Source organism: Nicotiana tomentosiformis, chromosome 9 (genome assembly GCF_000390325.3).
Source record: "Nicotiana tomentosiformis chromosome 9, ASM39032v3, whole genome shotgun sequence".
Lineage (NCBI taxonomy): Eukaryota > Viridiplantae > Streptophyta > Magnoliopsida > Solanales > Solanaceae > Nicotiana > Nicotiana tomentosiformis.
The window spans coordinates 93,149,930-93,174,741 of record NC_090820.1 but is presented as its reverse complement, the minus strand read 5'-3'; the positions used below and the strand labels follow the sequence as shown (position 1 = coordinate 93,174,741).

Below are 24,812 nucleotides of genomic sequence, written 5' to 3'. Positions count from 1 at the left end.
GGAGTCTAGTGGCCGTGTATATCGATTGGGTCGGTCCCTCTATGGTCTAAAGCAGTCTTCTCGAGCCTGGTCTGGTAAGTTCAGCACAGTAATTCAGGAGTTGAGCATGACTCGTAGTAAAGTTGATCACTCTGTATTTTATCGGCATTCTGCTTCAAATCTCTGTATTTATCAGGTGATTTATGTTGACGATATTGTTATTACTGGCAATGATCAGGATGGTATTACTAGGTTGAGAAACCATCTCTTTTAGCACTTTCAAACTAAAGATCTGGGCAGATTAAAGTTTTCTAGGTATTGAGGTCGCTCAGTCTAGCTTAGGTACTGTGATCTCACAACGGAAGTATGTCTTGGACATTCTTGAGAAAACAGGAATAACAAGTTGTAGACCTGTTAACACTCCTATGGATCCGAATTCTAAACTTCTGCCAGGACAGGGGGATCCGCTTAGTAATCCTGCAAGATATAGGCGGCTAGTTGGTAAACTAAATTACCTCACAGTCACCAGACCTGACATTTCCTTTCCTGTGAGTGTTGTGAGTCAGTTTATGGATTCTCCATGTGCTAGTCATTGGGATGCAGTTGTCCGCATTCTTCGTTATACAAAATCAGCTCCGGGCAAAGGATATTGTTTGAGGATCGAGGCCATGAGCAGATCGTTGGATACTCAGATACTGATTGGGCAGGATCACCTTCTGATAGATGTTTTATGTCTGGATATTGTGTTTTAGTAGGAGGTAATTTGGTATCTTGGAAGAGCAAAAAACAGAATGTGGTTGTTCAGTCTAGTGTAGAAGCAGAGTATCGAGCAATGGCTATGGCAACATGTGAGCTAGTCTGGATCAAACGGTTGCTCAAGGAGTTGAAATTTGGTGAGATCAACAAGATGGAACTTGTGTGTGATAAGCAAGATGCCCTTCATATTGCATCAAATCCGGTGTTCCGTGAGAGAACTAAACACATTGAGATTGACTGTCACTTCTTTAGAGAAAAGATACTCTCGGGAGATATTACTACAAAGTTTGTGAAGTCGAACGATCAGCTTGCAGATATTTTCACCAAGTCCCTCACAGGTCCTCATATTAGTTACATATGTACAAGCTCGGTAAATATGATTTGTAGGCACAGGCTTGAGGGGGAGTGTTAGATAGTTATGTAAATAACGTGACTTAGTCCTAGTCCATATAGTAGAGTAGGATATGCATTGTATAAATATGGCCCATTGTATTATAATTGAATAGAATATCAATAATATATTTTTCTCCCGTGCTTTCTCACAACTAAGAATACAAGTTGGAATTTTTACTTGCTATATCCTTATAAATTTTTACTTCTAGGTTTTTTGTTGTTGTATATCCTTGTAACAGATTAACAGAAACTGTAACATGACAGATTTATGAAATAGTAAAACAAATCTTTCCATCGCCGCAAAGCATACAGGTAATCAGACCAAACTAATGTCTACTGATATCGAGCAGCTAAGTTACATTATTATCACTTTCGGAACTATCCTCACTTGTTTATGAGAGTTCATGCTTCGAAGGTCATTCATCCATAATGCGATCATGTAATTTTCCTTACTACAAATAGCTAAAGTTTACCTTGGCGTATTTCCAGGTTTCCACCTTTGAAATTGCATCAATATGTCACACTCTGCAACATGGCAAGTACCAAAGTCGTGCCCTTCTTGATTTTCCTCACCATGCAAGCATGATCCTGCACTAAGTATATGGTCAATCCTAGAACCAAAATTAAATTCCTCGGCTCCTGTACTCTGTGACCAGCAAGTATAGGCTCCTTTTCTGTAGCAAAAATGCAAAATACAAGATGAAGTGAGATGACAAAAGGTTCATATAACAAGATGACAAGAAATACAAGAGTTAAGGGAGATGAGGATGACTACTCTATCTCATTTCTTATTTGACTTTGAAAAACAATGAAAGTTTCATCCAGTATGTGCTTTTGTGGAAAAACGTACGGAGAAGGACTAAAAAAAATGACCTTTAGAAGCACTAAATGTTTGCATGTCATGAGAAACTAACAATGAACATGATTTCCTCCCTTTTCCCCTTAGCTGTGTAGAGAGAATTAGAAAATTACAAAAGTAAACATAAGTAGAAAGAGAGAAACCTATCAGGATGTTTTGCTCTGAAAACATCAAGGAGACGCCCTCCATTCTGCAATAATAACGATCTAAACCATTTCCTGAACCTGCAACGCAGTGGAAATTCACCAGTTACCAAGTAGAATTGCTATCTTAATAAAACGAGACCAAAGAATTAATCTATATCCTGCATATACAATATTTCAGGAAGCAACTTACTCGTTCTTCTCAAAATCAGGTTCTGCGTCACAACGATCTATGGCAGCAGGAGCAATATTGAGATCCCCTACGATGATAATCCTCCTTCCTTGATGCAGGAGACACTCCCATCTTCTCTACATAAAAATGACTAGTATGAAGCAAAGAGTGTGAAGTTCAGAAATGCATGTTTACACTATAAGTACAGGCTATTTCTGCAGTCAATGAAGAAATATGCTAATAGACATAATATCCTGGAAAAGATAGCAGAGATATATAAAGGGCAGCCCGGTGCGCGAAGCATCTCACGTTGGGACCGGGGAAGGGCTGCACCCTAAGGGGGTGTACTGTAGGCAGCCTACTCTGACGCAAGCGTCACGGCATATTCACGGATCGAACCCGTGACCTATAGGTCACATGGAGACAAAAATAATTAGCTAACCTAATAGATAGAGAATTGCAGGATACCAAGATAGCATTAAACAACCATAAATAATTGGACGTAAAGTATGTAATACGATTAGTTAAAACATCAATAAAATTGATGCTTTCACTTCCTTGTCCCTTTTCTTTTTAAATAGGTAACTTTGATTTTTTTATTTCCTTATCTTTAATAAGAAAAGGAGAAACTTTAAGTAAATAAACACACCAAGGGACGACACCAATCATAGTCACCTTTCTATCACCAAACAAGGCTCAATATGCTACAAAAATGATAAAATCTCTAGAAGAATGACCAACTCGTCCTTGAAGAGTTAGCCATACCACAATCCTAGTGGCAATCTTCCTAATTTCTGCTATAATCACCTCCTGTTCCGTAATTTATTGGACCAGTACACAAAACTAATGCACCTTGTGGCAAGCAAGAAATTGAAGCATGATACCAGCTCCTCAGATTCCTAACATCCTTGCCATTACAACCCACAAAAACTTAATTCCAAGGGTTTAAGAACAACCTTCTCCCAGCTAAAGAATTGTAAATTCGCATCCCACATATCAGAGTTGTTTTATAAAGTCGCAGTCAGGACCTGATCGAGACTTGGAGCCTTAGATAAATGACAACAATGAGGAAAGTAACATGGAATTCTCACAACATTTTCCAAATAGAAATCAGAAATTTCTCAGATCCATTTTCTAAACCTTTCCACCCACTACACACTGATAGAAATTTATGTTAACATTTAGATCACCTACTCCTTGATCCCAAATTAGTTGGGGGTGGCTATATGAATCCTCTATATCCATTCTGCTCTACTTAGATCCCTTTCATTTCAATAATTTGTGCTAAGATTTGGTGCGATTAAAATGTCAAAATGAACCTCTGTAGTGGACATATCACCAAGAAAAAAAAAAGGCAAACTTAATGCTAAGATTACAGGGGTTATTGACATATTTGGTGCAAGATTTCCTCATCAATAAAGCAAAAGCTAATTTAGTAATTGAAAATAGGAAAAAAGAAAAAGTCATTTCTCAGGTTCTCATAATCTGACAACCAAATTGGGAATTGATTACCTCTAACATCTTGAAAAATGTCAGCTTAAATTGGATTCTGTCAGAGTCATCCTGAACAGCTCTGGGCCCATATATATTGAATAGAACTGCAAGAAGAAACACTGGTCAATCACCAAGCTATGGTGGGAGTAAGAGACTCGAATGTGCAATAAAATATCAAAAAATAAAAAATAAAAACAAAATATATTGAAGAGTTATATCACATAGTGAGCCAGAAAAAGAAAAGGACATGGCTTTCAACAAATGTTTAGACTATGATTTGTTCTTCCGATTAGAAATTATCCATCGCTATTGTTTCCGGGGATAGCATGTACTCACCAAAATGACCATGATCAGTAATCAGACAACGTCCCTCACTATCAACTTTAAGGAGCTCATCTCTAGAAAAGCACTCAAGGCCTTCTGCTATTGAAGGACACTCATCCTTTCTAGATTCATATCCGTTAGATGTCCCAAGGAGACCAGTGAAGCCCTCTTCTGCAGCAATTGGCAGAGCTACCTCATTGCTCAAGAATGCAGATTTTACGCGGCAAAACGTTGCAACACCTGGACAAGTAGACATAAATTCAATTACTTTTCTATTTGTCTCCGTAATGCATGCCTATATGCATACATGAAAAAATAAAATAAGAATTTACTAAGGCCATTCCACTCCTACAGAAACTTTTTGCATTAGTTAGCACTGTCCTACTTCAGATATACCAAGTCTTAAAAGAAACGTTCAAACTTATATACAAAAACAAATTCCTAAACAAGCTCCACCAAGAATAGCTTAGCCTGCAAGACTTTATTATTAGCAATCCACAAGACTACTCTCTATGTTCATCAACTTCAAGATTATGAAGATAAAGAGAGATGTAGGTTGTTGTTGCTATGATGAAAATGTTATCTTAGATGGTATCACTTTACAGTGTTAGGTTACTTCCAATTGCTGGAAGAAATATCAAAAATGAGGAAACCATTTCTGTCCCTTAGAGGCAAAAAGTCATTTTTCCTTTACAAAATTTCTAGCTTTTACTTTGTGTCGCTTGCTTCAACCAAAAGTTAGACATTGTTGTCAACCTTTAATACTCATGAATATGACAAAAACACTATAGGCATACCCTATTCACCACCTTGTACTATTAGTATACTCGGCCTATTTTTTTACAAGCCAAACACTCAAAAATGATCTAACCATGATATCCAAAGTCAAGGAATTTCGACGAATTGCTCTTTCCACACCATACACACCCTGCAATTGAGCTAGCCAAACTTTCCCGATCAATTCAGCTAATATTTCATTGAAAAAAGTACTCAGCTGCTGAGATTGACACAAAATGAGCTAATGAAAATTTACACCTACATATCAATCAGCCAACTAATCATCTATCTATTCGAGCATATTTCATTCCAATACTCAATAAATTCCCTCTATTCGGGCATATTTCATTCCAAAATACTAAATAAACAGTAAATTAGGAATTTTAAAGCCTATCCAAAACTCACAATTACTCTTACACTGACACGCAATACCTAACCAGAAATTATATACATTAACAAATGTTTACACCATCAGTGTAACTTACCCTTTTGTATCAAGTTACTTAACATTTATTTAAAATTACCCATCGATGTTACTCCCTTTGTTTCAATTTATGTAAGCCTATTTCTTTTTAGTCTGTTTTCAAAAAAATGACCTCCTTTAAACTTTCTATTTTATCCTTAATGAGGAGCTTATATTACTACACAGATATTATAATATACTCCCTCCATCCACTTTTAGTTGTCTACTATACAAAAAAAGACGTCCACTTTTACTTGTCCAGTTTGAAAAACCAAGATATAATTTACCATTTTACCCTTATTATTAAGTATTACTAATGTTTCCAATTCAGTTCCCAACATATTATAACAAGGGTTCATATAGTAAAATTATTATTTTATTAATTACTTCATAAGGGGGTGCCAAGTCAAACGTAAACGTGGATAAGTAAGGATGTACTGATGATTTAAGAACACAAGTTTCAAAATTGGAACTGAGGTAGCATTCCAAAAGTTACTTGCAATTGCGTTTTAAATTACCTGATTTTTACACTGTGAGCCCATACCACTACGTAACCTAACATAAATAAAAATGTAAAAAGTAGAGCTAAAACATTAAAAATTACCGGAATAGCCAGCGGAGCGGCCACGATCAGAAGTACGGGTGCAAGAGAAGAAAGACTCGTAACCCTCAGCACGAACCAAATCGGCTCGTAAATCATGTTTGGACAATTTAGTCTCCTGAAAACAGATGATATCAGCGTTGAGTGAATCTAAAAGTTTCGGGAGTGAACCGTATTGTTGTATGCGTGGCCTTAAGCCGTTCACATTGTACGTCACTATCTTCATTCAGAAATTGCAGAACCGATAATCATCACTGTTTGATTTTTTTCCGTCAGCATTTGAGCCTCAAAAATTCACTGCTCCGACAACGAAAGCAAGTGCCGAGTAGTGCATTCCCCACAGTTTTAAGCCTCATTGCTGTTCTTCGTACAGGACTACATTGGGGAGGAGGGGACAAACGAGGTCGTTTTGAGATATGCCAATTGCCACATTGGCATTGTTTCTTAGTGGTCCTTTTAACTAAAGAATGATATAGTTTTATATTTTATATATGAGAATTTTTTATAGTCACATTAATATATTATTTATATTAATTGTTACTTAAATTTTATTGTATTGTATCTTAAATTCATCGTGTCGATACCTTATACTTTTTCCTCATCTTATCTTCTTTATTATTAAATAATTACTATATTTTTTCCCTTCCCCTATCTTTTAATATAATAATTCTTCCATGTGCCCATTTTTTTTTTTTGCTATATTACAAGTTTATTCATGTTGTCGGTGCGTGATATAATATTGTATTTATCAAAACAATATAATATGACACGTAACAACCATCCAAACAAGCTGCAAATGGGCAGAGTACTAATTCATTATAGTTAAACTATTTCATGTCTCCCTTTATCTCTTTAGAATTTTATACATGCAATATTTGAAGTTTATTGTTTCTTCCAATTCTCCTTGCCTTGTTAAGTTTAGCTTTCGGATGGCTTAGATGATGAAGTTCCAAAATTTTAAGCCTACTATGACATTATCTACTTCATTCGTGGGCACCACAACCACCTCGACTATTCCATTAGGTGGTATCGAAAGGGAAGAAATTATCTAATATCTAATTTTTACCTCCGCTGAAATTTGAACCAGAAACCTCATAAGTTCTTCTTCCTCGTGAACCACCAGGCCACACCCTTGAGTGCTAAAACCTAACCTTTATCAACCAAGTTTCTGAACAAGTGCCATAAATCATACAGAACAAACCTTTTGATACAGACAATTTACATTGATGGCATATTTATAATGACATAACATTAGAATTTCAAAGGGAGGAAGAACCTGGAGACTCACAAACAGAGACACAGAATATACACTACAACTACCAGATTACAGACATTTGCAACTGGTTGTTTAGGGAAAAAAGAAACTTCATGCCAAAATTCTTTTGTGAAGGGCAAAAGGAAACTCAACAAAACACACTTGGCGCAAGGACCACTAGCTACAAAGTGCCACGTGGCTACGTGCCTCTAAATACCATCATCTCGGGAGCCTTCCCTTCTGAGACATGCAGCGCGCGCAAGCACAAGAGAACATGTCTACGAGCATTGTCGTCTTCCCACAAGATTTTCTGATGAAGTCCACCTCTCCGTTTATACATCTTTACAAAGCTACATTTCTCCGTGAATCTCTCACCGTTGGTGAACTCATACTAGCAGTTCTTAAAAGCCTACGGAATTCTGACAGGCTTATCTTCCCGTCTTTGTCAATGTCCGCTTCCTCTAAAAGTGGGTCTATCGATCCTTTCAAACCCGTGTGCTGCAAAACAATAGTATCACGTAAGTAAGAGCCAAATAAGAACGTCATTATATTATCTGGGATCACATCTATCATGCAGAATGGAGAACTGACCCTACATGAATGCTACACATTCTTAAGAGTGATGAAGCATGTAGTTTTAGTAGGGTTGGTCAACGACATGGTTCCCTTGCTCTTGGAAGAATTCTGTAAATAGCACTCACTTCACTTGAGCAGAAAAAATCCAATACTAACCATTTTAAGTTCTTCCGGGGTTATGAATCCATCTCTATCAACATCAAATTTCTCAAAAGCAGCTTGCGATCTTTGCTGCCATTTTGTAGAATTATGCTCCTCCAACTGATGGACATGTAGAGTGGCGGCCACAAACTCCGGGAAATCAACAAGCCCGTCTGTGTTACTATCAATCTGCCAACCAATGAATAAAATACTTTAGGTCTCTGAACTGCACAAGAGACCATATAGTAGAAAGTGATGAAATTGTGTATGATGAAAGCTACTGAGATTTAACAGCAATATTAGCATTGACAGTTGAGTAATTTTCATATCATAACAGGGTTATAGTGCAGAAACTATTTGGAATATGTAATCCGACATTCAGATGTGTCCTCGACAACCTGGCGGTTCTTCGGTCTCTGCTTTTGGGGGCGGGAGTGCTTGGTCCCCTCGCTCTCCTTTCCCTAATATGAACCTTGATTCATCAAAGCCTTAAAGCAACCCCCAGGTATTTGGTCACTTATTTCTTTTTTAGAGCAACCTCGACTATTTTATTGAGTACATGCCACCTCCCACCAGTGCAGGTAACGGATAAGTCTCCGCCCCACCAAAGCTCAGGGAGATTGGAAGAAAACACCTAGCGTGTTTTACCTCTGGTGGATTTGAACCCTGGTTCTCAGTGGTTTTCATCTCACTTAATTGTCCTCTAGGTCACGCCCTTGGTTTCAAGAATTTGCACCTATTTCTTGCTATTATCTTCTTACTTTCTTTTTCTCTTTCTTTCTTTCTTTTTTCTTTTGTTTTTGGGGGGAGGGGGGAACAGAGAGTTGTAGGCACATGATTCTTGTTTTCTTCTTTTCCCCTTAGGGGAGAATGTGAATATTAAAGCAGTTCCAAACATGCAACAGCTTAAGGCGACAAAAGGTCCTTTTTGTGATAATTCTCTAATTATTTATCAAATGTCATGTTTTGCTCCTGATACTTCATACTTAGATAAACAAGTTTACCGCTTGAAGAATCTCAAGAACTCGTGACTCTTTCATTTTCCATGGGAGATCCTTGGCAAGGGCCTGCATTAGAAATGAATATGATAAGCCACTAAAACAGATGATGAGATATATATGCATTATACATTGTTTTGCATCAAAATGACACAAAATGTCGGTGCCTCAGATGTTTGCCGATAGCCAATGAGAGTTGTAAGGACAAAAACAAGCTCCAACATGAAAGATGAGCAATACCTGTCTCATTTCTTCGAGACTGATGACACCATTCTTATCCACATCAATTGCAGAAAATTGATCCTTCAGATCAGAGAGCTCCTCCTCATCAAGCGTGCTAGCTAACGCCTGCCCGATGGTGAAACAGCATCCAGAAATTTAGGTTTCGTATATCTGAAGTAACCTTATCAAACAGAAAGGTCTACGAAAGCAGAAAGCAGTGAATTATTTACCCGTAAAGCGAACTGTTTTAGGCGACTATATCTGACAAATTGCCGCATGTTGGATAAAACAGAAATGTCGAGTGGGATCTCAGATGCATCACCTCCTTCTCGGACCCATGGATGCGCTGAAAATGTTCAACCAGATAGATTCAAAACAATTGTTCATCATATCAAAAAAATTAAAGGAACGACATCAGTAACATCTTTTTGCAAGTTGATATGAGACTTTAAAAAGAGCAGGCCAGTGCACAAGACATCCCGCGTTTACGCAAGGTCCGGGGAAGGGCCGTACTCCAAGGGGTGTGATGTAGACAGCCTAACCTAATGCAAGCATTAGTGGCTGCTTCCACGGCTCGAACACGTGACCTATCCGTTGCTCCAAGGCTCCCCTTCTGATATGAGACTTAATATAACTTAATAGTAATAATTCAGGATCATATATTACTTACATAGGGCCTGAGCGGCAGTAAGTCTAGCGCGCGGATCCTTCACCAGTAATTTCTTTACAAAATCTTTAGCACTGTTGCTTATGTTTGGCCATGGCTTGCGACGAAAATCAGGCTTGTTTCGTAGGACCTTATCATATCGGGAACAAAATTAGAAAAGAAAAAAAAAAAAAAGAGGCAAAGTGCAGAGCATTAACAAAATATTAAACATCTTAAAGGAAGAAAAACGCTCTAGATAAGGGCCTCTCCAAGAAAGCATACGTCAAAAGCAAAAAATTAACCAAATAAATAGCAGCAGCTTCTCTACAAAGGAAAAAACATCGATGGTCCAACACTGAGGATGTTTATAAGATGATATCAAAAAGGTGAATGGTAATTCGGAAATTCCAAACGAATGGGAGATTTATTAAGGAGGAAGTGGGAACTTCAAACTACCTCTTAAAGTTAAAAAGAAACTTGAAACATCCTATTGCAAGGAAAAAAGGTAAGCATGTAATTTTTATACAGAATGTTAATTCCCTATTAGAGCCCTAAAACTATGATTTCCTTTCCCTAGGTTTCCCAATTTAAAACACAATTTGAAACGTTTCTAAACTACACGCAAAATATTCTCACCTCCTTGAATATACCATCCTCAGTTTTGTCCCAGAAGGGCCGACGGCCGCATAGCAAAATGTATGTAATTACACCTATACTCCATACATCTGATTCAGGTCCTGATCTACGCTTTAACACCTCTGGGGCTACATAATATGCACTGCCAACAATGTCTTGGAACTTTTTCCCTGCATTTATGATTTTCCTCCGATTAGTTTTTAACTTTAAGATAGAAAACCATAACAATAGCCCCTAGATCGTTGACAATCAATACTTCAAAAAGATGTATTTATATAAAAATTTACAACTCATTAGATTTCTGGAGAATCCAATTACCTGGTCTTATGAAGTCTGAAAGACCAAAATCTGTGGCTTTTAATGGCGAATCCACCTTTGAAGACTTAAAGAGAAAATTCTACAAAAGAAACAGAAGTTTGTTTAAAGAAAACAATATCAAGCAGCATTACCAAGCCAAAAGTAATATTGAACTGTTTGCACACCTCAGGTTTCATATCTCGATGCACCAGACCATGTAAATGACACTCAGCAGCCACTTTTAGCATCTGGCGTACAACTATCGCCGCATCTTTCTCAGTATATCGACTATCTTTTCTGGTTATAGAAATTATGTTTAACCCATATAAGTAAACTTCATAATCAGAAATTTGAATAATCAACTGAAACTGGTAATTTCAGAATACTTACTTGGACAAGATTCGGTCCAATAGTTCTCCACCCTCACATAACCTAAAGAAAAACAAAAAAATTGAAAAACGTTAACTTGTGATTCAAGTGGAAGGAGCAGTTGTAGGGAAATAAACTAGGACGTTAGAGATCAAAAAACAAAAAACCAAACTTACTCCATTACGATGTAGACATAATTATCATCCTCAAATGAATTATAGAATTGAACCACATTCTCGTGACCAGCTAAGGCCTTCAATATCTTGACTTCTCGTTTCACATCCTCAACCGCAATTGGAAGAACCATCTACAGCAAAAAAGAATTAGTACGGTATATTGCTACTGTAACAGACTGGATAATCATACAATTAAAGTAAAAGTTAACAAGCTTGGACGATAGAAGAAAGGAAAAAGAAAAACACAATGAAAGTACTCTTATTTGCAAACATTCATAAGCCCGTCATCCTATAGGGATGACAACTCCACAACTGACGACAAGTCTACAAACACCAAAAGACAAATCAAGCAAAATGGACAGTGATTGCACTAGATAAACATAGACTTCTACTAACAAAGCCAGCATTACATTGGCTGATGGATATTCTTTTCTAGGAACGTAAAGACCCCAATCAACAATATATGCCTACAGAGCATTTATTTCAAGTACAACCAGATCCAGGGGCGGCTCAACAACATTGGAGGCCTAAAGCCAAGATGGGGTTTGAGCCCTATGGATGATATCCTGTTAGAGTGCGAGTTCCCTTTTGCTAGGCCTTACATGGTGCGAATTCAAATTAGTCGAGGCCTCAATGAGAATATCGGACACGAGTAAAAAACAAAAATAAAAATTAGGGCCCCCAAAATTTTGGGGCCTAAAGCTATTGCTTTAATTGCTTGGCAGTTGACCCTCTAGCCACCCCTGACAGAGGCAGATCCAGTTATGGGTTCAAGCTCGGAATTCTACCACAGCTCATTTGATTTACTAGGTTCGAAATCTATTACTATTTGTACTTCTTTAGTGGATTTTTTAACACATATACAGCATCGGAGCCAAAGCTATCATAAGACATACTTTACATCTGCCTACAGATGATGATAATTGGCAATAATTAGCCATTGAAACTCTATTTACCAGTCAATCCAAGATTTAAAAAAAAAAAAGAATACAAACAATCCCTAGGAATTAATTAAACAAACATTCCACAATCAAGACATACATGTAAAATGAATGTTAGAACCAAAAAAATCAACAAATGAAGTTAAAAATCTGGTTTTTAATATGGTAATACCTTGTTTTTCTCAATTTTCTTAACAGCAACACGATCTCCAGAAGATTTATCTGTAGCAACATATGTATACCCAAATTGGCCATGACCCAACAATTTACCAATAGTATACCTCTTATCAAAATCTTTATCATACCCAAAATCTGTTCTTTTCCCACAAGGAATAACCCCTCCACTTTGTCTTCTTGAACTTGGCTTAACAACAACATTCTGCTGAGAACTCCTAGGTTGTTGTTTTTGGTGGCTGTTTTTTGTATTAATATTACCTTTATCTCTATTATAATTTGACCCCTCTTGTTTTCTTGATGTAACAGTTGTTGTTGTTGTTGTTGAAGGACGGTTGTGATGAACATTTACATTTGTAGTAGTCGTAGAAGGGGTATTGCTATTTGAGCCACTAACTTTGGAGCTAGAAAAACAGCTGCCCATATTGGTGAAAATGATGAAAAAAATGCAAACTTTTGCCTTTTCAGATCATAACACAATTGAACATAGATCAATATACATATAATTTCAAGAAAAGAGAAGGTCAAGAAAATATGTTTATATATTATGGGGGGTTGGGGAATGTGAAAACAATAATGGAGATTTAAGAGAGGAAAGGTTGAAGTAGATAGGAGGAAGAAGGGAAGAAAGAAAGGGTGGTGATGGTGGTGGTCAAAGAGACTTTTTGGAAGAGAGAGAGAGAGAGAGAGAGAAGGGGGGAAGGAACTCCCCCTAATTTTCCAGTTTGGATGGTGAAAACTGCATTATTTTACAATTAAGATATTTATTTACTTATCTATGGTTGTTTTGGCATTTTGCAGATGAAAAGATTTTTTGTGTTTTTGCCGAGGGGAGTAGAAACGAGTCCACTCCTTAGAAGCGTCTTTCACACGTCCTAGGAAAACCTCTTCTATGGACCATTTTTAATTAAAAAAATTAGGGATTAATTATTTTCATGTTTGAAAAACTCAAAAAATATGGTGTATATTCCACTGTTAAACCGATATTTGATCATTATTAAAATAATTTAAGTTAAAATTCCATCTAGTTTTATACTTTATCACGATCCAAATCCCACCAAGTTATGGTGGCACATAACTGATCCACGTCCGATCCGCACTCAATAGTGAGTGAAAACGGTCGTTGGGAGTCGGGGTTAATTTCCACATAAAATTTAATATGGGTGTTAGAGTATACACTTGATGAGAGCAAATGAAATAACTAAATTGTGCTTCCAAACAAAGGATGTTGTTTTCTAATTCTAAATTATCACTAACAATTATAACTTAATGAGAAGAAACTAGAAAGTGAATGATTGTTTTTGTTGTTTTTACCAGATGGTTAAAAAGCTTAGGGATGTAACCTCCATCTAGGTGTTGGCCTAATGGGTTAAGTATGTTAACACTTGTTTTATTGATCGAGATGTATTATAGCTCTCAACTCTAAGTTACTCACTCAATACCTCTCGATCATAGAGTAATTTTGCCCAATTTGATTTTCTCAAGCCCAAATGGGTATCAAGCAAAACAGTTGATAAGAGCTCAAGTCGAATTTTTCCTATCTCTAGTTCAAACCCTTTAATTAGGCTAATCAAAGCTTTAATTAACCCAATTTCTTGTTAGCCAAGTTATCCTAGACTAGGTCCCTCTTTCTCAAATAAAGATCAAGTCAAAAAGGCATGAATCAATGTTTGCAACCATTAATTCTAAAATTAAAGCATAAACAAGGCTAAATAATCAACATTCAATCATAAACTCGCATTAAATTAAATACTCATAAGGTTTACACACTAGGGTTGGGTTACAACCCTAGTAAGAATCTAGCTACTCACAGTGGAAAATGAAGAAAACAAGAAGAAATACTAATTAAACTCATAATCTAAGATTAAAATGATAAACTATAATGTTTAAATCCCAAAATGACCACAAATTTCCTAAAATGGAAAATTACAACGGCTACAGTTGCTTGAACGTCAAAACTTGACATAAAAATGTGATTCCCGTTTATTTATAGTGGCTCAAAATTCGCTAACAAAAATACCTCTCAGGAGGTTCTGCGGCCGCACAGTTCCATGTGCGGTCCGCACATTACTTTAGCTTGGAGGGACTTGGAATCTACAGCCGCACAATTTGGTATGCGACTGTAATGCAGCTTCTACGGCCACACAATTCTTGTGCGGTCCGCACTTCAAGCAAGGCTTCAAGGCTCGGTCATTTGCACACTCTCTGAACTTTAGAATTCCTGCCAGTGCGGACCCTATTCTGCGGCCGCACAATTCATATGCGGTCTGCACTTCTACTCAAAGTATGATGGGCTTCTTCACCAATTATACGGACGCAGAGGGAATTCTGTGATCCGCACTTTCTTCTGCGGCAGCAGAAATACCTCTGTGGACCGCACTTCTTGTGTGTTGCGTCCCTTCTTGCCTTTTGAGTCGGAACACTCCTTTTTGAGTCGGATTTCTTCATGAGAGCTAAAATTTCCATCATTCCTGCAAATTGTACACTTTCATTAGTGTTGGGAATAAAAATTAATACTTTCGGACTAAAACAGAAGCAAAAAGGTGCTAATAATTGGTCGAAATCCACACTTATCAATAACCTAACTCGCTAGGTGAACCAATCAACATGAAAGAAAACCTAAACTGAAGTTCATCAAATAAATAATGAAATAAGAATACGAAACTTTATACAAACTCCCCTACGAACTGGTGTCACAAGTCATGAGAAACTAAGAAATGAAATACAGTGCTGGTAAAAAAAAAATACATTATCTATTTGAATATACATAAGTTCTAAACTACCATGAACAAAATGGCAGCTAATAACTCGAATACTAATATCTTCAATGTCACCCTCTAACTCTACAACAGCTTAGCTCCAAAGTCTGAACGGAATATGCAAAAGTATAGTATGAGTACAACTGACCTCATGTACTCAGTAAGTATCAAGACTAACCTCAACAAAATGGTAGCAAAGTTTAGTCAACAACTACTCATTTTATATAAGTTGTGCAATTCTTAAACATATACAGAAATAGAAAAATAACAAGGAGCAACAAGTCTGAAAAATAAGGTACCCAATTGAAGTACAAGATAGGAAGCATGTTTTCTTAGTTATCATGATCAAAAGCATATATCAATGCACCGAATGTATATATAAAGGAGATATGTATCAAGTCTTCGAATGATTCTACATGGGTATAGACTGTCTATGCATGATAAAGACTCAAACTTTACATCAACCGATACACTCCAAGTATCCAACAACCTGTTAATAAGTCTCACGTATATGTAAAATACACCGATTAGCATATGAGGATGATATGCATGTGAATGTTATATGTTAAAATACATGAGCACACGTATCTCGTGTTAAACTAGAAACCCGTTAATTTCTCACAACCTGCACACACAAGGCCTAAGATAATATGGATAATCACGTGACTCTAAATGGATGGACCCAATTCATGCGCCTTATCCGAGCATAATAGCTTCACAATCAATCATGAATCCGCACATATGTACATGAAAATATTGACATGCGTGATGCAATGTATATATATACAAGAGGGATAATTATGCATGGTGTATTCATATGTATAAAAAATACTCTATATATATATATATATATATATATATATATATATATATATATATATATATATATATATAATAGGCCAAATACATAGATAACCTCTCTAACTTGGCACTAGTTTACATTATGGTACCCCATCTAGACCTGTTCTATTTTGGCACTCCAACCCTATTCCTTATGTGTCATTTTAACACAAAATATTTTATCCGATAAAAAAATACAGCGCGTGTTATAATCGCTTCTAGTATAAAACAACCATCCAATTAGATCCCAACACTTGTTTTTATCCTTGTTAACCGGATTTAATCCAAATACTCGGTTCCATTATTTATCCAGATGGGTTACCCTAAAACAAAAGTTTCAATTATTTTTTCTGACTCTCACAGTCATCTGCCCTAATCTTATTCCCCAAATCCCTAGCGTTAGGAGATAAAACTATTAATTATTGGTAGATTCTTCTTCATTTAAGAACGAGAATAATATTCTCATAAACTAATTATTCATATTTCGATGTGCATTTGATAGTTAAGGATGTTTTTGAGAGTGACCATTGTTTATTGTCGTGGTTCTTGTACTGATAAGTGTTCATTTAGCCATACATTAAAGTTTTTTCTTTTTATTTTTCTAGTGTTTTGGGAATTAGAGACATGTGTTCACTTAAAAAATTCAAGCTTCGGATGAAGATATGAATTTGGCTTAGGGATATTACTAAATAAAGAATAAATTAATAAACTAGAAAAACCCAGACTTTGAAGCATTTATGGAGATAAAGATCGAAACAGACTAGAAAATAAGGATTATTTTGGAAAGGAGATGGAAGAATTAATGGGAGAGGAGGTTGGGCATTTAAATGTTGTTAACTGTAACTTTATGGCCTTTTATTACTGTTAAAATAAAGTTTCGCGCGCCTACCAAGCAATAAAACTCAACTAATGTGACAAGTCAACCTTTTATGTTAAAATGACATATAAGGAATGGGGGTTCGAGTGCCAAAATGGAACAGGACTAAGATGGAGTGCCAAAATAAAAATTGGTGCCAAGTTAAAGGGTTGTCTATGTATTTGGCCTAAATAATATATGACAATGGCTATAACATGTAACCCGACATACATTTAGCCTATCATGTCATGACCCGACATATCATCATATCACATAGGTTCCATTTGGCATATATTTTTTCCATGTGAAAAGCTTATAGAGGAAAGAGGCTAGCACGTGTGGGAAGGTTCTAGAGAAAGATGAAGATTTTCCTTAGAAGACCCTAGAACCCTACAGATTTGCTTGGAAAGTCCTTGAAAGTTCTAGTTATATAGATAATTCTCAAGAGGGGACTTACTTGTAAATAACAAGGGACTTGTATAATAATTACTACGTACTCACTAGCCCCTAGGAGACTAGTATACAAAAGGGTCTATTTCTTTGTAACTCACCTAACAAATTATTCAAATTCTCTCTAATACAAATTTTCCTTGAAAATTCTCTTGTGTTCTTTTTATCATTACCTTAGCGATTCATAGTATCTTAGGTTGATTTGGCATAGCAAGATTATGAGCAAGTTGTGCAAGAACGTGAGAGAGTTGTCAAGTGACACACATGCGCTTAGTTAAAGACTAATGACGTGACAATATGGTATCAGAGTGTCACGACCCAAAACTAACCCCTGTTGTGATGGCGCCTATCGTGGAACTAGGCAAGCCGACTCATTTCCAAAACAAAACGATATTTTTATTTCAAAGAAAATTTCAAGGCTATTTAACATAAAACCTCCATTTAAAGAGTTCAAATCAAAGAAAAATAGAAGTGTGGAAAAGAAAAGCCCGACATCGGGATGTCACTAGTCATGAGCATCTACTATAATCTGTCTAACAATATCAAGGCTAACTCAGCCTGAAAAATAGCTAAATACTACTAGAGGAAGATAAGAGGGAGAAGAGCAGGGGCTGCGATCGCCAAACAGCTACCTTGCTATCTCCAAGAAAATCTGCAACCAGAACACTCATTAATCGCTACCGTATCCAGCCACACCTGGATCTGCACACAAGGTGCAGAGAGTAACGTGAGTATGCCAACTCAGTAAGTAACAATAATAAATAAAGACTGAGCAGTAATGATGAGAAGTAAAGCATATAACGTTCATATCAGGAAATCTCAGTAAAATACCACATGTTTTTAAAAATCAGGATTTTAATCAAACATCTCGTTTAAACCCAGTTCCAGTAAAAATCATTTAAAGACATTTTTCCAACAGTTTTTCAAACAAAGGCTCAATGCAAAGGTGAGCAAAATGATGAAATCATAAACAGCCCCCCGGGCAAACCTCACAGTCACTCGTGCCACTCGGGCATACCTCACAATCACTCTTGCCTCCCAGTCACTCAGCACTCGGTACTTGAAACTTGGCACTCGCACTCAGTAGGTACCTGCGCTCACTGGGGTGTGTACAGACTCCGGAGGGGCTCCTTCAGCCCAAGCGCTATAATATGCACGGACAACTCACGTGCGATAATAATAAAGTATGCTGCAGGCGGGCAACCTCGATCCACACTCATCCTCACAAATCAGGCCCTCAGACTCACTCAGTCATAAGTATGCTGCAGGCGGGCAGCCCCGATCCACACTCATCCTCACAAATCAAGCCACTCGGGCATTTCAGTAAAACAGGGCATTCGGCCCAAAACATTTATGTACATCAAAATAGAGTCATAAAACTGAGTTATGCGGTAAACAAGTGTAACCATGACTGAGTATAGATTTTTAATAGAAAATAATGAGAGGATGGTAAGAAACAGCCCCTAAGGGTCCAAACAGCATTGGCGCAAGGCCCAAACATGGCATTCAGCCCAATTTACATAAAATCTTTCTAAATCATACAAGTATCAATGGTTTCAACAAAGTATGCAACTTTACAGTTGCTACGGGGTGGACCAAGTCACAAATCCCCAACAGTGCAACCCCCACACGCCCGTCACCTAGCATGTGCATCACTAAAAATAGTAAAATGATACAAAATCCGGAGTTTCATACCCTCAAGACTAGATTTACAATCGTTACTTACCTCAAACCGGTCAAATCTCTACCCCGCAATGCTCTTGCCTCTGGACTCGGCTTCCAGATGCTTCAAATCTATTCACAATCAGTATAATACCATCAATATACGCTAATGGAATGAATTCCACAAGAAAAGCTTCAAAATTAGACTAAAAACCGAAATTGGCTCAAAAATTGCCTGTGGGGCCCACGTCTCGGAACCCGACAAAAGTTACAAAATTCGAAAGCCCATTCAACCACGAGTCTACTCATACTAATTTTACCAAAATCCGACCTCAACTCGACCCTCAAATATACAAATCTAATTTCCAAATTTCTAAGTTTCAATCTCTGATTTACACCTCAAAATCATGAAATCTAGTCGGATTACTCGATGATAATTCACTATTATGGAGTAGAAATGATTACAAGGGACTTACCTCAAGTTTTCCTTAAAAATATATCAAAAATCGCCTCTCTCCAAGTTCCAATTTGTCAAAAATGGCAAATGGGATGAAGTCCCTATTTTTATAATTCTGCCTAGACATCCTCGGTTCTGCCTCGATCTTGGCCTTCGATAGAGGTCCTCGATCCTGGGCTCGATCATGCCTTCGATCGCGACCCTTAACCCTGGGCTCGATCATGCCTTCGATCGTGACCCTCGACCCTGGGCTCGATCATGCCCTCGACCTTGAGCTCGATCTGGGCTCGATTTCTGGGCAGAAGCAATTTCCAATAGAAGGAAATTGCAGTAGTTGTTCTAGTTTAATTTTTTATCCGTTAACCATCCGAAACTCACCCGAGGCCCTCGGGACCTCAACCAAATATACCAACAAGTCCTAAAACATCATACGAACTTAGTCGAATCCTCAAATCACCTCAAACAACGCTAAAACCATGAATTACACCCCAATTCAAGCCTAATGAACTTTGAAATTTCTAATTTCTACAAACAACTCCGGAACCTATCAAATCACGTCCGATTGACCTCAAATTTTGCACACAAGTCCTAAATGACATAACAGAGGTATTCCAATTTTTAGAATCAGATTCCAACCCCGATATCAAAAAGTCAACCCCCGGTCAAACTTCTCAAAAATAAAACTTTCGGCATTTCAAGCCTAATTCTTCTACGAACTCCCAAATAATATTCCGGATACGCTCCTAAGCCCAAAATTACCATACGGAGCTATTGAAATTATCAAAATTCAAATCCGAGGTCGTTTACATATAGGTCCATATCCGATCCACTTTTCTAACTTAAAATTTTCAATTATGAGACTAAGTGTCTCATTTCACCTCGAGTTCCTTCCGGACTCGAACCAACTAACCCGATATAACATAATATAGCTGAATAACACAAAAAGAAGTAGGAATGGGGAAAATAGGGTTATAACTCTCGAAACGACCGGCCGGGTCGTTACATCCTCCCCCTCTTAAACATCCGCTCGTCCTCGAACGGTTCTAGAAACATACCTGGAGTCTCGAATAGGCGTGGATATCTGCTCCGCATCTCCCGCTCGGTCTCCCAAGTGGCCTCCTCCACAGGCTGGCCTCTCCATTGCACCTTCACTGAAGTTATATCCTTTGACCTCAACCTTCGAAGCTGCAGATCCAAAATAGCCACCGGCTCCACATCATAAGTCATATCACCCTCTAACTGAACCGTGCTGAAATCCAAAACATGGGACGGATCTCCAATATACTTCCGGAGCATGGAAACATGAAACACTGGATGCATACTCGACAAAGCTGGGTGGCAAGGCAAGCTTATAAGCCACATCTCCTATCCTCTGAAGCACCTCAAAAGGTCCAATGAACCGAGGGCTCAACTTGCCCCTCTTCCCAAACCTCATAACACCCTTCATGGGGTGATACCTTTAGCAAAACCTTCTCCCCAACCATAAAAGACACATCACAGACCTTCCTATCCGCGTAGCTCTTCGCCTAGACTGCGCCGTGCGAAGCCGCTCCTGAATCAATTTCACCTTATCTAATGCGTCCTGGACCAAGTCTGTACCTAGGAGCCTAGCCTCACCCGGCTCAAACCATCCAACCGTAGATCTACACCTCCTCCCATACAAAGCCTCGTACGGAGCCATCTGAATGCTCGACTGATAACTGTTGTTATATGCAAACTCCGCGAGTGGCAGAAACTGGTCCCATGGACCCCCAAAATCAATGACACAAGCACGCAACATGTCCTCCAATATCTGAATAGTGTGCTCGGACTGCCCGTCCGTTTGAGGGTGAAAAGCTGTGCTTAACTCAACCTGAGTACCCAACTCTCGCTGCACGGCCCTCCAAAACCGCGATGTGAACTGAGTACCCCTATCTGAAATGATGGAAACTGGGACACCATGCACGCGAACGATCTCTCGGATGTAAATTTCAGCCAACTGCTCTAAAGAGTAAGTAGTACCAATTGGAATGAAGTGCGCGGACTTGGTCAGCCGATCCACAATAACACAAATAGCGTCGAACTTCCTCGAAGTCTGTGGGAGCCTAACTACAAAGTCCATAGTGATCCGCTCCCACTTCCACTCTGGGATCTCTAACCTCTGAAGCAAGCCACCCGGTCTCTGATGCTCATACTTAACCTGCTGACAGTTTAGACACCGAGCCACAAACCCAACTATATCCTTCTTCATCCGCCTCCACTAATAGTGCTGCCTCAAATCCTGGTACATCTTCGTGGCACCCGGATGGATGGAATACCGCAAGCTGTGGGCCTCTTCAAGAATCAGCTCTCGAAGCCCATCTACATTAGGCACACATATCCAGCCCTGCATTCTCAGCACCCCGTCATCATTAATAGTCACATCCCTAGCATCACCTCTCCGAACCTTGTCCTGAAGAACGAGCAAGTGAGGGTCATCATACTGACGCTCCCTGATACGGTCATAAAGAGAAGACCTGGAGACCACACAAGCCAATACCCGACTAGGCTCCGAAATATCCAATCTAACAAGCTGGCCTGCCAAGGTCTGAACATCTAATGCCAAAGGTCTCTCTGCTGCTGGAGGATAGGCTAAACTCCCTAAACTCTCTGCCCGGCGACTCAAAGCATCGGCCACCACATTGGCCTTCCCCGGATGGTACAAGATAGTGATATCATAGTCCTTAAGAAGCTCCAACCATCTCCACTGACGCAAATTAAGATCCTTCTGCTTTAACAACTATTGCAGACTCCGGTGATCAGTATGAATCTCACAATGAACCCCATACAAATAATGACGCCAAATCTTCAAGGCGTGAACAATGGCTGCTAACTCAAGATCATGGATAGGATAGTTCTTCTCATGGGTCTTCAACTGGCGCGAGGCATAGGCAATCACCCTACCCTCCTGCATCAAAACACAACCAATGCCTATCCTTGAGGCATCACAATACAAGGTGTAAGAACCTGAAGCTGATGGCAAAACTAACACTGGAGCTGTGGTCAAAGCAGTCTTGAGCTTCTGAAAGCTCTCCTCACATTTATCCAACCACCTGAATGGAGCACCCTTTTGGGTCAATTTGGTCAAAGGCGATGCAATAGATGAAAATTCCTCCACAAAGCGACGGTAGTAACCCGCCAAACCAAGAAAGCTCCTAATCTCCGTGGCTGAGGACGGTCTGGGCCAACTCTGCACCGCCTCTATCTTCTTCGGATCCACCTGAATACCCTCACTGGACACCACGTGCCCTAAGAATGCTACTGAACTGAGCCAAAACTCACATTTAGAGAACTTTGCATAAAGCTTCTCCTCCTTCAATCTCTGCAATACAGCCCTCAAATGCTGAGAGTGTTCTTCCTGGCTACGAGAGTACACCAGGATGTCGTCAATGAATACAACGACGAATGAGTCCAAATAGGGCTTGAATACACTGTTCATCAGATGCATGAACGCTGCTGGGGCATTGGTCAGCCCAAAAGACATCACCATAAACTCATAATGGCCATATCGGGTTCTGAAAGTTGTCTTGAGAATATCCGAATCCCGAATCTTCAGCTGGTGATAATCGGACCTCAAATCAATCTTGGAGAACACCCTCGCTCCCTGAAACTAGTCGAATAAATCATCAATACGAGGCAAAGGATACTTGTTCTTGACTGTGACCCTGTTCAACTGCCTGTAATCAATACACATTCTCATGGAACCATCCTTTTGTTTTTCACAAATAGAACCGGTGCACCCCAAGGTGATACACTAGGCCGAATAAACCCCTTATCAAGGAGTTCCTGAAGTTGTTCTTTCAATTCCTTCAACTCCGTCGGTGCCATACGATACGGTGGAATAGAAATGAGCTGAGTGCCCGACACCAAATCAATACCAAAGTCAATATCCCTGTCAGGCGGCATGCCCGGTAGGCTTGCAGGAAACACATCCGGAAAATCACGTACCACCGGAACAGAATAAATGGCAGGAGTCTCTGCACTAACATCCCTCACAAAAGCCAAATAATATAGGCAACCCTTCTCAACCATGCGCTGAGCCTTCAAATATGAAATCACCTTACTTGGTACATAATCTATAGAACTACTCCACTCAACCCTCGGAATTCCCGGCATATCCAACGTCACCGTCTTAGTGTGACAATCTAGAACAGAATGGCATGGAGATAACCAATCCATACCCAATATCACATCAAAGTCAACCATACTGAGCAACAATAGATCTACTCGGGTCTCCAGACCCCTAATAGTCACCACACATGACCGATATACGCGGTCCACAACAATAGTATCGCCCACAGGAGTAGACACATGTACAGATGAAACTAAGGACTCACGGGGCATATCCAGAAAATAGGCGAAATATGAGGAAACATATGAATACGTGGAACCAGGGTCAAATAATACTTAGGCATCTTTGTGGCAAACTAAGACAATCCCTGTAATCATAGCATCTAAAGCAATAGCATTTGGTCTGGCAGGGAGAACATAGAAACGGGCTTGACCACCCCCTGATCTGCCTCCCCCTCTAGGGCGACCCCTAGCTGACTGATCTCCACCCCGAGCTGACTGGGCGGATGGTGAGGTAGCTGGTGCTGTAGTCGGAGGCTGACTCCTCTGTTGAGATAGACCTCCATGACGACGAGGACACTGCCTTCATATATGCCCAAGCTCCACACACTCAAAAAAACTCCCTGGTGTTGGCGACGAAAACTGAAGGGAACCCCTAGCACCGGGATGACTGGTAGAAGAACCTGGCATGGAAGAGCCCTGAACAGGTGGAGCACAGGACAAACTATGAACTGGAAGGGCACTAAGTGATGAGTGGCCCTGATGAGAACTGTGAGAACCATGGCCAGATGATGCACCCCGATGAAATGGCTGAGCTAACTGAGCCTGTCTGAAATGACGACCTCTACCGTGCTGGAACTGAACCCCAAAAGGAGCACCGCTGAATCCACCCTGACCACGAGGCCTCTTGGCCTCCCGCTCAACCCTCTCCTGACCGTGAACCATCTTAATCTGCCGAGCAATGTCGACAACCTCATCAAAGGTAGCACCCAAAACTCGCTCCCTGGTTATGAGCAACTGTAGCTGATAAGTGAGGCCATCAATAAACCTTATGATCCTCTCTCTGTCCATGGGAACCAACCATATAGCATGACGGGCCAAATCAGAGAACCGTATCTCATACTGCGTCATAGACATATCACCTTAGCGTAGCCGCTCAAACTGTCTACGCAGCTCCTCTCTGCGGGATCGAGGCACGAACTTCTACAAAAAGACCACAGAGAATTGTTGCCAAGTAAGGGGTGTTGCGCCAACAGGCCTACGCCTCTCGTAAGTCTCCCACCATCTGAGTGCAGCCCCAGAAAACT

The 24,812-nt window shown here is 39.3% G+C and overlaps 2 protein-coding genes and 1 long non-coding RNA gene across 9 annotated transcripts in view; all 3 read right to left on the bottom strand.

Moving 5' to 3' along the window:
• Positions 1-6,374, bottom strand: part of LOC104087768 (DNA-(apurinic or apyrimidinic site) endonuclease 2) — a 31,567-nt gene extending 25,193 nt beyond the window's left edge. For all 7 annotated transcript variants that reach the window (XR_011411016.1, XR_011411017.1, XR_011411019.1 and 4 more), the window contains exons 1-6: positions 5,965-6,374; positions 4,133-4,360; positions 3,815-3,900; positions 2,324-2,439; positions 2,131-2,211; positions 1,602-1,802 (exon numbers count right to left, since the gene is read on the bottom strand). Coding sequence is in view for 1 of the 7 variants with exons in the window: in XM_009592385.4 (XP_009590680.1) it covers positions 1,602-1,802; positions 2,131-2,211; positions 2,324-2,439; positions 3,815-3,900; positions 4,133-4,360; positions 5,965-6,187 (935 nt within the window). In the remaining 6 variants the exon portion in view is untranslated. The remainder of the gene's footprint in view (positions 1-1,601; positions 1,803-2,130; positions 2,212-2,323; positions 2,440-3,814; positions 3,901-4,132; positions 4,361-5,964) is intronic.
• Positions 6,375-7,126: 752 nt separating this feature from the next.
• On the bottom strand, positions 7,127-13,097 carry LOC104087696 (calcium-dependent protein kinase 18-like). The gene is made up of 12 exons (XM_009592273.4): positions 12,391-13,097; positions 11,278-11,408; positions 11,123-11,164; positions 10,918-11,029; positions 10,754-10,832; positions 10,436-10,605; positions 9,824-9,950; positions 9,384-9,499; positions 9,172-9,279; positions 8,938-9,000; positions 7,949-8,122; positions 7,127-7,714 (listed from the first exon to the last, which is right to left on the bottom strand). Exons 1-12 carry the CDS (start codon positions 12,814-12,816, stop codon positions 7,559-7,561), a joined length of 1,704 nt encoding a protein of 567 aa, XP_009590568.1. The 5' UTR covers positions 12,817-13,097; the 3' UTR covers positions 7,127-7,558.
• LOC138899421 (uncharacterized) lies at positions 8,290-8,564 on the bottom strand. The gene is made up of 2 exons (XR_011411014.1): positions 8,422-8,564; positions 8,290-8,331 (listed from the first exon to the last, which is right to left on the bottom strand). It is a non-coding gene; the product is annotated as an uncharacterized lncRNA (long non-coding RNA).
• Positions 13,098-24,812: the final 11,715 nt, after the last annotated feature.